This window comes from Diplotaxodon limnothrissa, linkage group LG5 (assembly GCF_057381915.1).
Source record: "Diplotaxodon limnothrissa isolate DT_005_m linkage group LG5, D_limnothrissa_male_GT1.1, whole genome shotgun sequence".
NCBI lineage: Eukaryota > Metazoa > Chordata > Actinopteri > Cichliformes > Cichlidae > Diplotaxodon > Diplotaxodon limnothrissa.
The window spans coordinates 18,786,927-18,798,679 of record NC_140600.1 but is presented as its reverse complement, the minus strand read 5'-3'; the positions used below and the strand labels follow the sequence as shown (position 1 = coordinate 18,798,679).

Sequence of the window (11,753 nt, the reverse complement as noted above, 5' to 3'; positions counted from 1 at the left end):
ATACTTAATACTGTGACACTATTATAAAGTGCTACCTTGAAATCTATCTGAAGAGATGCCGGTCAAACATGACCTGGAACAGCATCGGTGTACAACCATTTCTGAACAATGGTATTACATTTTCAAAGAACATTTTTGCACATTTCTGGGTCACTTTAGGAAAAATCATCAAATGTCACGGTGAAATAATGACGTTTAGGCACAGCACTCACCTGGTATTCATTATTATGTTTTATTAAAGAGCACCATTGAATAACAAACTTTTACCTGAACTGCACCAAACGAGCCAGGAGCAAAGCATTTCACACTTGACTGTGACCCACACCCACACACTTGACACACTTTGTGCAGTCGCACTCACATGCAGAGCCCGGGGGTGGGGTGGGGGGGGGGGGGGGGGGGGGGGGGGGGGGGAGGCTATGTGTGCAACTGATATCTCATAACAGCTGTGAAACAGACACCTAATAATGAAATAAAAGTTCAAAAATATGAATCTTCATCTAAAAGTTCGGAAAGCAAAAATTCAATTTGCACTTAAGATTCATCCTGAGTGTCACTAAGTTTGAATCAGAATTAAAACCACAAACAGCATAAAACAACGGCGAAAATTAGCCCACTTAAGACTTGCAAATTCCTAAAAGACACTCTTGAGGTAAAAGCACAATACCCTTTGTGACGGGGACTTTATATAGGTCTCAAGTGTTCTTATGACCCATATAAAATAATACCGCAGTGGTACACGGGAAACCTGCCATCCATCCCTGTGTTACCACATGGGGGAGTCAGCCAGCTCACTGCAGAGGCAAAGAGAGTTGAAGGTTTTAAGCAAAGGTAAAAATAATTCCACAGTTCTCCTTCTCGCTTAGCATGACCGTCCTATTATTTTATTCAGTCTTATTTTCAGCTGTGGCGGAGAAAATAGGGCGTGTGAAGTGTAACTGCTGGAAAGCCAGCCGTGTCACCTGAAGACGGGGTTGATGAGCTCTGGTAGGATCAGTTTCTTTCTTTCAGCAGCGGAGGGTTCACGCTGCTCCCTTTCCTCATCCTGGTTCAACAGACAGAGGCAGAAATGCAGGTGAACTGTGGGTATGTATCCACCCAGAACACTTGGACACTTGGGTTTCAAAACGGAAATATAGTGTGGTACTCATTTTACTTTCATCTTATTTTCTGTGGTGTAAAAGAGCTCTGAGAAATAGTCTTTAATGAGCAATTAGTACCCAGTAGAGCGCAGTAGATGAAATAAATCGAATCAGCATTCGAAGAGATCATCATTTGCCTTTTTAAAACCGCTAGTTTAGGATTTAGTGAGGGTCAAATAATCTGGTGCAGGAGAAAATAGTTCTTCATGACTCTGACTGTATGCAACAACTGAAAGGCCTCAAACGTTTGCGCTGTACTAATAATCCGTATCAAATATCATCTACATTATACTGCAAAATGCAGTTATTTGTTGGAAACCACTTCAAATATGAGGAAGTTGTCTATAAGGAATTGAAATAAGCTCACTACACAAGCCAAAAATGATTAAATGGATTAGTTAGGAGACATGTTGTGACGATGGGGGCTCTCAGATGATACATCTGGTGCTTTTGTCTAATGTGACTTTAGACACATTAGACTTTGTCTAAAGTCTAAGACTTTAGTAGTTGGTTTCCAACAGGCAGCACTCACCTGTGAAACAGAAATTGCAGACTAATTTGGCCAACTAGTCAAATATTTCCCTACCTAGGTGTATCAGTCCTGGGTTTACCTGTGTGTCAGAGGCTGGTGTGTCTTCTTCCTCGCTCTGGATCTGTATCTCAGGAGGGATCTCAGCTCTGTCGGGCTGCTTCAGGTCATTGGACGAGGAAACAGGTGCACAGACTGACCTGGAGGAAGCTGAGGAAGCACTCTCATCACTCGCAGGGGTAGAGCCAGGAGCTGTACGAACCAGCACTGAGTCTTTACCTTAGTTTTCATTACAGTTCAATGAAATAGCAGCGTGGCATGCAAAAAGATCTTTTTACTTACATATGCACGTGGGAGCTGTACTGCTTGCTTCATCTACTGACACAATCCCTAATCTCTGCTCTAACTGATGGATGCAGTTCACCAAATCCTGCAAGGTTCAAATTACAAAAACACAGATTTGATCGGGAAATGAAGGTGATGAGAATAAATACCTAAACTAATCAGCAGTCGCTCTCTAAAATGTGTAACTGAGCTTGGGGGAAAAACACATTTTGCTGTGTTCTGTTGCAGTTTAATTCATGCCTATCCTGTGAAGAGCAGAGCCAAAGCGCAGGGCTTAGCGTCCCTATACTGTTTCTTGTGGTAGATTAAAGAATCGTGAGCTGTGCTGTTGATCCGGTGTTGAATCCTTGCCTGGTTTTGAAGCTGTTCCTCCTCCCTTTCTTTCTGGACCTTTCTCAAACTGGCCCTCAGCTCCTGCAGCTCACGCTTCGCCTCACCCAGCAGCACCTACAGGGGGCAGCAACATTTATACTCAGACCGCCTGAACGCCCACCAATCTGAAGGGTCTTCTTGTCTTCCCTGCTGTTCATCACATGTTGTCGTGTTCATGGAAGCTTTTCTATTTGTGCCAGTATGTGAGTAATGAAAGAAGTCTGGCACAGCTCTCTGTACTGTAAGTTGAGCATCTCATGATGCAGAATTGCGGCACATAAGCAGTTATATTTAGAGCTGAACGGCGATTGCGATGTGCTTTGAGTTTCTTACTTTATTGTAGTCTTTCTCTCTCCCGAGCTGCACTTCTAGTTTCTCCCTCTCCATCCTCTCCTCCTGGAGCCACTCTTCCTTCTTCTGCACCTCGCAGGCAAGATCTTGCAGCTTCTTTTTGTCAGTCTGCACAAAAACATGAAAACAGTTTAGTTTTTTTGTTGTTTCTTCTGGGTTTTTTTGTTGTTGTTTTTTACTTTGATGCATATTCTGCATCCTCACTTCTGCTGCATGTCTGTATGCCTCTCTCTCCAAAGCCCAGTTGGCCCTCTCCTCCCTCAGGAGGAGGTTCTCCTCAGACAGCTGCAGAGTGAGCTGGGCCACTTGGAGTCGGGCTTGGTGCAGGTCAGTGTGGGTGTGACCCTGTCGGGTGCTCAGGTCCCTCAGCTCCCTACGCAGGCCTTCTGCCACGTGGTCGCTGGCCTCGAGACGTTCCTGGAGCAGTCGTGCCTCGGCAAGAGCATCCTCATTTTCCATCTTCGGTTAGTCAAGGAGCATGAAGAGAAACAATGTGGGAGAATATGCCAGAAGAAAAGACAGGAAAATATCTGATTCTTGTCTGTTTTTAGTGAGATGACGGGTTATTGTGTTATAGAGTGACAAGCTTCACAGCAGTTAACCTGCAGAGACTTCCTCTTCTCCTCATCGTGCTTCATTTGACAGGACATTTTCTTCACTCTTTCTTTCAGCCTGTGGTAAAAACTAAATAAATTCACTTTTCAGGCCAAAGTGGCTGGAGAATGACTCAGCTGACATGTGTTGCGAGGGCTTGCCTTTCCAGTTCCCTGTTTTGCTCTTTCTCTCGCTCAGCCAGAATCTCGACATCCTCCTCCAGGTCTTTGATGCGCTGCTCTCTTTCAGCTTTTTCAGTCGCAAGTTTACTCAGCTCAGAGGCCAGACTTTCTTGACTGTATTTCGCATCCTTTCAGTTGCATGGAGAGAAAAGAGAATACATCTTTTCATCAAATTTCAATGATCAGCTATCAGTGCACACTGGTGATCAGTGTGCACCTCGTGTTACCTCAATTGTCTTCAGCATCTCGCGGCTGTGTCTCAGGTTGTCTCTGAGCTCCATGATCTCCTCCTTCATTGCTTCTCTTTCATATTCCCATTCACTTCTTGCTTCTCTGCTGTTTTCTTTCTCATTCTCCGTTTCCTTTTTCGCTACATCCAACGCTTGCTGCAGACCTCCTTGCGTTTTTAAGCACTCCTCCAGCCGACTCTGTGGACAACACAGAAAGAAATGATGAAGCATTTTCAGGCATATTTCTAATTCCTGTGTCAAAGATAATAAAAAGAAATAAACATTTTCTCTTCCAACCTGCAGCAGCTGAGCTCTGGGAATGACTAAGAGCAGCTCTTCTTCTCCATCCTCTGCATCTTCTTCTTCTTTCAGGGTCTCAAGCTCCTCCAGCGGCTTGGGTGCACAGAAAGTGAAGGGACGACTACGGGCACACACCTCTCCTATCTTGTCCACATACACAAATTGGTACTCTACAGTACCGGGGCGGGGCAGGTATGATGCTGTATCAAGAAGACATTTCTTATTATCCTCTAGTGCCTAAAATTAGCTGTCAGTTACTGTCAGTTACAGTTACGATAATGCAAAATAAGGCCCAAATACAAAAAAACTAAAACTAGTGCAGTACAATCTCATTATAAGCTCCTAATGCTTTGCATAAATTAGTTTTATTTGATCACAGTGAAAACATTAAAAACAACAGCTAATCTTCTATGAAAGTGCACAGCAGCATCTTTGTTTACCGCCCTGGTACCACTTTGCTGTGGTGATGCAGCAGTGCACTCTGAGGTGTGTCTGTTACACAGGCCTAGAGCTCAGTCAGCAGACTGCCTGGAAACCCCAAATCCTTCCAGCAACTGCTGAACAACTGAAATTAAAACTTTCATTCTCTACATAGCTGGCTACAGGGAAAGCAGGTTGTTTTCCCCCAGGGTGTCAGGGACCACTGACGGGCGTAGTTGACTGTAGTTTAAGATATCACTGCTGGGTGCGACACAGAGACAGACTGCATATGAGAGGTGGACATAACCACTTTGACGTCCACATTTTGGGTTTTATCTGTCTGTTTATTTATTTGTTTGTCTATAGGTAGACAACAAGCAAAGGGTGGGACTGATTTAGAAACTGATATTTCAGACATAACTTTTCAACTACACCCTAAATGATCTTTTTTCCCCGAATGGGGCCACAATTGTCAAAATATTCACCATCCTGTGTTACAATTAAGAATATAAACCTATCTGGATACTGCATACTGAGACGTCTACAAAATAGTTTTTCTTTGGTGAATCCAAAGTCTCCCCCTGCTGGCTATTAGAAAGAATGCAGGTTTAAAGAGGACCCGTTATGCTTTTCCTCGTTCTCTGTCATACATAAACAGTGGTGGATATTAAAGTTTCAGATTTTTATGTCTGTGGTTGTATAGTAATCACTCTGAGATGAAATGATGTCAAAGTGAAGGGATATCTATCGTATTCATTTTTTGAGGCACAGTTTTGGAGTTTAGTCGTTGTGCTCATGAGGGGCAGCCAATGAAAAGGAGCTAAAAAGGCTTATTTCAGACAGATGCTGAACTGAGGTGCTGCATCAGAGCCAGGTCTAACATCAATAAAGTTTATTATGAAATATGAATCTATGCTTACAGGAACAAACAAACACACAGTATTTATCAAATGTGCAACCAGGGAGGACAGGGCAATTTCAGCCAGACAAACAAATAACAACAACAACAAAACAGACAATTAACCATCAGGAGCGTTTATTACAGTTCTTACCCTGGAAAACTGCACAGAAGTCAACACTGGTTCCCTCTGTGTAGCCTTCAGGAACAGTAGCCCATGTGTATGTGTAATACTGTTTGACTGAAGTCCATCCCATCTATAATAGGATAAACACACTCTATGTCATAAAGCACACAATGTGACTACCACGATGCAACACATGGGACGGTGCTGTAGTTGATGACCGTACCTCAAAAATTCCTATCCAGTCACTATTGCTCCACTGATGGTCTGAGGTCAGACTGTAGTGGCACTCCACCCTGGTTTGGGGGAAGTACACTTGCCCCACATTTCGAAACACCACCCTGGGCTGTTTGTCCATGACGGTAGGAAGCTTTGCTGTTAAAGAAGAAAACATGCGAACAGCTGATGAAAGACGATAGCAGCATCGGTCCAGGAATGCAGCATGGTCATAACAGGAGTGACCTACGGCTCATCAGCTTGTTTACCTACTGAGGAGTTACATTATGCCATATAGCCTACAAAATAAACAGAGACGGAGAGATCTGGTTGTATCTCTTTGTCGTCACATATAAGAATGACCACTCTATTTAAAGACTAATGGAAAGTCTTTCAAATTTGTTTTTATTTATAAAAAGTCAAAGTTAGCTAATAGCTTTATACTAAAACATTTTTTAATATATTTAATTCCAAAAAAACATAAATATCATATAATAATGGTACACATAATAACATAACAAATAAAGCTTTTACAGAAATGTAAAAAACAAACAAATTATAATCAATCTTCCCTCATGTCTGCAGGCGAGACATTCAGCTAACAACTCAACTCGTTCCCATTGTTAACAAGTCAACAGGTCAATCTTGGCCTAAATGCTGAAACTCAGTGGTGTTAATCTTACCTGAGTCTTCTGAAATGAACTCGATGGCTCTGCTACCTCATGCGGGACAGGAGCTGTGCATCAGTCTGTCGATACTGATGAGCAGGTGCAAGACTTTCACAACATCTCTTGAACCATGTGCAACCAGAGTAAAATTAGTGACACTCGCTGAGTCGCGGGAGATGCAGTTCATGAGTACACAGCTTCTCAACTGACACGGTGGAGCTGCGGACTTCAACTCCCATTACAATCACAGGACACGAGATCCTCTGCCTGGTGTTACTGCTGATTGCAGTTCTCAGTAGTGGCACGGGTGGGGGTGAGGAAATCATCAGAGCTTCACATTTATGTTAATAACAACTTCAGCGCACCCACCAGCCAGAAACCAGCAAGAAGCATAAAACCAGGAGTATCACAGCAAAGAGATTCTTTTTTTGTTTTGTTTTTAATATGGAAAATGAGGATATTCTGCACTTATTTGAATCTGATCTGATAATCCCGAACCAGTGATAAACACATCGTATCCAAGTTTGTTTTTTTAAGCAAAGACTGCAAATCTAATATCGTGTACCTTTCCCCCCCCCGTGATTGTGTAAGAATCATGTCCCCACTCTGAACACTTGATGGCAGTGTAGCTTCGGCACAAAGCCAAGAGAGTTGCATTTGTTAACACAAAGTACTAACTGAGTAGGTTTCATGTGAGCACTTAATTCACACACTTTCTCATGGTGGAAAAGTCTTTATGTAAAGAAAAACTATATAACGCAGGGAGGCTCTTGTGGGATGTTTTCCTATTGCCGTCAAATAATTTGATTTTAATTTTTAATATTATCCCTGCTGAGTCAGCATACCTGTAGGTATGATTTATTCTTCTAAAAAAAAAAGAAAGCTGCAGTTCATAAATTTGCATTTAGGTTGAAAAAGAAAAAAGGCCATCTCGTCTCTTTCATGTATGTAATTCAGGTTCAGCTCTGCCAAAGGTTTCTTCCTGTTAAAGGGGAGTTTTCCTTCTCACTGTTACCAAAGTGCTTGCTCATGGGGGGCGGGGTCATCTGATTTTTTTCAGAGCTATATTTTACATGTCAGTGTGGTCATACTGATAATAGTGCTTTCAACAATTACTCTTTTTATGATTTATACCTGGGTTTTCCCAGTTTTCCTCTATATTTCTCTGTGGCCATAAAAGCAGAGAACTTTCATTAACTCAGTATTTCAGTTAATGACAGATTACTTTCACAACTGGCATATGTTTCAACAACCTGCTCCCTGCTAAACATATGCCTTAACTGGCAGTATAACTTCATGTTTGCAGCATCAGATTTGATCAGCCAGTATTTATTTCAACAGTAAAATAAAATAAAATAAAAAATAGTAAAATAAAAACAAAACTGAAACTGGAAAGTCAGTGTGCACACCCATAAAATACCAAGCTAAACGAAAATTTAAAATAGAGCTATAAAACATGTCATAAAGAGCATCACAGATCGATTCTGCTCATGTAATTATCACTGTATGAATATATTTTTTGTGCAACATGACAATAAGCTGTCTGTGCAGCCAGCTAAAATTATTTAGACTTTCACTAAATTCTGGTCTTTTCTATTCCGATCTAATTTTGTGACCCTCGTTGATATTAACACAGCAACACTGTCCTTTTATAGGAAAGTCATCGGTCACATCTTAATTAGCTGATTAATATAAGGCCACATGAACTTTAATTGTAGGGTTCAGTTGTAGATGTAGCACTTGTCATACGCACAAAGAAAAATACAATATGGAATATACACATACACCCTGAGCACCGTACAGTCATTACTGTAGAAATATTTCTGGCTCCGTATTTTAAAGTCATGCTGCAGCCTCTGATCACAGCAGGAGTCTCGTCTTGAAGTAATGCAGACAGACCTTTAGAGAAGAAAAAGCAGTTGCAGAGCAGATGTGTTTACAGCATTTGTGGTAACAGATGTGGAAAAGCAGTAGTGTTACAGGTTCTCCTTGGAGCTACCAGCATGTGTTTGGACACACAGATGGAGCCATGAAGAGGTGAGTGAGTGTGCCCTTCTCAACAGTGCACCAAACCATCTGTGAACTGAAAGATACACAGGAATGCCACACATCTTCATCTGGTGTTGGAGTGAATAGATTAATCATGACTTATTGGCGCAAGTTTTAATTAGAAGGGATAGAACACCAAGTTCCTGCAGTTTGGCTTTAGCTACATCCTCCCAGCCCTTATTAGCCAGCGGGTTCCTGGGCGATGGATGCATGATGCCCTCAACACGCACACTGACACCTGCAGCAGACAGGGCCCGCCGTGCCCGTTGCTCTGCCACCTTTCCTACACCAATCACCATGGAAACGTTCAGTGCCTCCACCACCTGGCACAGTGCAATGTCACACAGGCGCAGCAGGGCCTCCCGTTCAGCTGCGGGCAGCTCGGGGGGTGTTAAATTCTTCCCGCTGTCGCTCATGAAGATTAACGGGCACAGGTTGTGCACAAAGCAGTGCTGGAAGAAGACCTCCGGGTCACCGCACAATTTTCTGAAGAAGCCCCAAAAACGAGCGCCGCTCACTTCGCTCTGAGTGCAGGAGAGCCCCGTGATTCGTCTCTTTGGGTGCTCATTTTGTGGGCGGCCGACCTCCCCCGTGATCTTCAGCCAGTCGACAACTGACTTCACCTCACCAAACGGGACCTGCGCAAAGAGAAACAGATTATTTAAAGCAGCTCTGAGGTCAGAGGGAGCCTGGGAGTCTTCATGATGCAACAGAGGGGTTTTATCATCTCTCCATTTTGTGGCTCCTCATTTTCTCTGTCCCTTGCAGTGACCCTGCATGCTTTCTCTACATGACGTCTCAATTCCTTAAATACATGTGGAGGAAACAGGATGGAGAGAGATAGGAGCTATAATAGAGGATGAAGAGCTGTATCCTTTACAGATGCCACAGCAGTTTAATATCCTCATCATACAGGAAGACGACTACTAATTGTCAGTTGGTTCAGTTATTTAAGATGATCAGCTCTTCTCATCAAACTTTCTGCCCCCTCACTGTTGTGTGTGCAATAACAAAATGTCAAAGTGCTACACTGGGAATTTTAATTAAAAGTAGCGCTAAATAAGGGTTGTGGTAATTACTGTTATAAACATGTAAGACCCTCAAATCCAGCATGAGGCCGTAATAAAACAGTGGACTGACAATGCAGCTGTGCTAAACAACACATTTAATTAACATGCTGTAAAATGACAGCGTGTTAATTAATTGAAGGTATGCGCAAGAGTATCTCTGAATAGGCTGAAGCTTGAAGCTGCAGAAGACCACACTGGGCACCAGTCCTGTCAAGTCTTCAGTTTGCATTGTTGCTTTAATGACTGCAGTGTACCCATCCTCTGGTGTGATGCTCTCATGTCAATATGGACCAAAATCTCGATTGTTTCCAGCATCTTGTTGAATCTGTGACACGAAGAATTAAGGCAGCTCTGAAGCCAAATGGGGGTCCGACCTAGTACTAGCAATGCGTACCTAATAAAGTGGCTAGCTGGTGTATATTTTGGTGTTAAAACTGTTAATATTGCTACATATTAGTCTTGTTTCATCACTTTGCAAAACAGTTATTCCATACAAAGCAATGTTCAAGTTCCTGTCCTGTGACACTGTTTAATTAAATCTTAAATCATTCATCCTGGTGTGTGCTGCATTTAATAGGCAGTATACACCATGTTGCAGGTCTCTGCTGCGACACCCCGCTGAAAACATGATAGGAGCGCCCCTGGCAGGCTGTCTCCTTAGTTTGTTTGCGTTAGCTTCCGCATTCACAGCCCTTTAAAACCTTTTACCACTGCTGTGCTCCTGTTACGGTCACGGCGATTTGGAAACTGTACTATGCCTCAAAATGTGTGCTCACCCCTGTCTGAGCCATTCCGAAAGGTCCGGGATTCATCCCCAAAAACAGGATCTTTTGTCCGGCCTGACAGTACTTCTCCACATAGCAGCGGTGGGTGTCCCAGGCGTACTCCAGCGGGTTGTAGATGTACCGGACAGGGTCGCTGAAGCGGAGGCCACGGAGGTGAGCGTTCAGCTCCAGTTCAGCCCGCAGAAACCTGGCAGAGGGGGTCTCATGAGCAGCATTAAAGCCCCGCTCCTTTGATTCACAGACGGGCACATTCTCTTCTCCGTCTCCACAAGCGACTTCACCGGCTTCACTCGCAGAAGAGTTTTCATTGAACATTTTTTAAAATTATTATATATGCTCCCATTAAAAAAAAAGCAGCAATAACTTTGCGTTTTCAAACCGGTAAAGTACTGAACCCAGGTTTTTGTTGTTGTTCGGGGTCTTTAAGCGAGACTTTTCTTCCTCTGCGTCTTTCAGTCACTTGATTCGAGTCGGCTGCTGCCACCTACAGTAACAATGGTGTTATTACAGCCACCAAAAAAAAGACAAGCAGAGTTATGACGGAGAGATTATTATGAGATGAAACTCAAAGAATAAAATCTATAGAAGACTACCACAGCAGCAAACATGGTGGCAGAAGTATAAAAATACTTTACAAAGTACTTTGTGGCAACATCCAACTTTTTAAACCGCCCCCTTAAAAAAAAAAGAAAAAAAAAAAAAAGGTTCAATATATAAAGCTAATTATTGAGAAGGAAGTTAGTTTGAATGCTAGTTCAAAATAAATGCCCAGAAGTGTTTAAAAGATGGCAGAACACACCGTGGACTGATTAACACAAATACATTTAACTGAACAAGTGTATATTAAATTTATATACACACACGCCAACTTCATTAGGCACAACTGTTTCACTGTGCGTTAATGCAAATATATAATCTGCAAAATCAAATGTCAGCAACTCAGTACATTTAGGCATATAGATATGGTCGAGATGACCTGTTGAAGTTCAAAGTGAGCATTAGAATGAGGAAGAAGCGTGACTTTGAGAGTGGCATGGTTTTTGGTGCCAGACAGGCTGGTCTGCGGATTCCAGAAACTGCTATTATACTGGGATTTTACCACACCACCATCAGAAGCATTTACAGAAGACCATCTCTAAATGCACAACACGCCCTGCAGATGGGATACAACTCCTGTTAGCTAACAACAGGAAACAGTTCACACGGGCTCACTAAAACCGGACAACAGAAGACTGAAAACATTGCCTGGACTGATGATTCTCAGTTGCCACTGCAACATTCAGGTGGTAGGAACAGAGGTCAATAACATGCTCTACCTTTTGAACACCAGTTACAATGTGAGCATGAACAAATCACAATAACCTCTTTTTTGTGACTGTCCTGATACTCTTCACTATGGGTTACAACCTTTGTCATAATAAGCTCACATAAACACCAGAGGAAATCATCTCTGTCAAAAGGACAATAAATAAAAATGT

General features: G+C 42.6%; 2 protein-coding genes across 2 annotated transcripts; both read right to left on the bottom strand.

The window, feature by feature from the left end:
• Positions 1-68: 68 nt before the first annotated feature.
• calcoco1b (calcium binding and coiled-coil domain 1b) lies at positions 69-6,539 on the bottom strand. The gene is made up of 14 exons (XM_085353213.1): positions 6,387-6,539; positions 5,714-5,862; positions 5,518-5,620; positions 4,043-4,245; positions 3,743-3,943; positions 3,495-3,643; positions 3,342-3,411; positions 2,944-3,198; positions 2,722-2,847; positions 2,368-2,463; positions 2,014-2,101; positions 1,754-1,923; positions 963-1,045; positions 69-794 (listed from the first exon to the last, which is right to left on the bottom strand). Exons 2-14 carry the CDS (start codon positions 5,843-5,845, stop codon positions 767-769), a joined length of 1,704 nt encoding a protein of 567 aa, XP_085209339.1. The 5' UTR covers positions 5,846-5,862; positions 6,387-6,539; the 3' UTR covers positions 69-766.
• A 1,931-nt stretch (positions 6,540-8,470) lies between these two features.
• LOC146632100 (single-strand selective monofunctional uracil DNA glycosylase-like) lies at positions 8,471-10,590 on the bottom strand. Its single transcript, XM_085354065.1, has 2 exons — positions 10,267-10,590; positions 8,471-9,058 (listed from the first exon to the last, which is right to left on the bottom strand). The coding sequence occupies exons 1-2, from the start codon at positions 10,588-10,590 to the stop codon at positions 8,513-8,515; spliced, it is 870 nt and encodes a 289-aa protein (XP_085210191.1). The 3' UTR covers positions 8,471-8,512.
• Positions 10,591-11,753: the final 1,163 nt, after the last annotated feature.

Coding starts and splice junctions, on each gene's coding strand:
- LOC146632100 (XM_085354065.1), bottom strand. CDS start 10,590: ATGTTCAATGAAAACTCTTCTGCGAGTGAAGCCGGTGAAGTCGCTTGT. Junction 9,059..10,266: donor TCGGAATGGCTCAGACAGGG/GTGAGCACACAT, acceptor CTCTTTGCGCAG/GTCCCGTTTGGTGAGGTGAA.
- calcoco1b (XM_085353213.1), bottom strand. CDS start 5,845: ATGGACAAACAGCCCAGGGTGGTGTTTCGAAATGTGGGGCAAGTGTAC. Junction 3,199..3,341: donor AGAAGAGGAAGTCTCTGCAG/GTTAACTGCTGT, acceptor GACTAACCGAAG/ATGGAAAATGAGGATGCTCT. Junction 1,924..2,013: donor TACAGCTCCCACGTGCATAT/GTAAGTAAAAAG, acceptor TGGTTCGTACAG/CTCCTGGCTCTACCCCTGCG.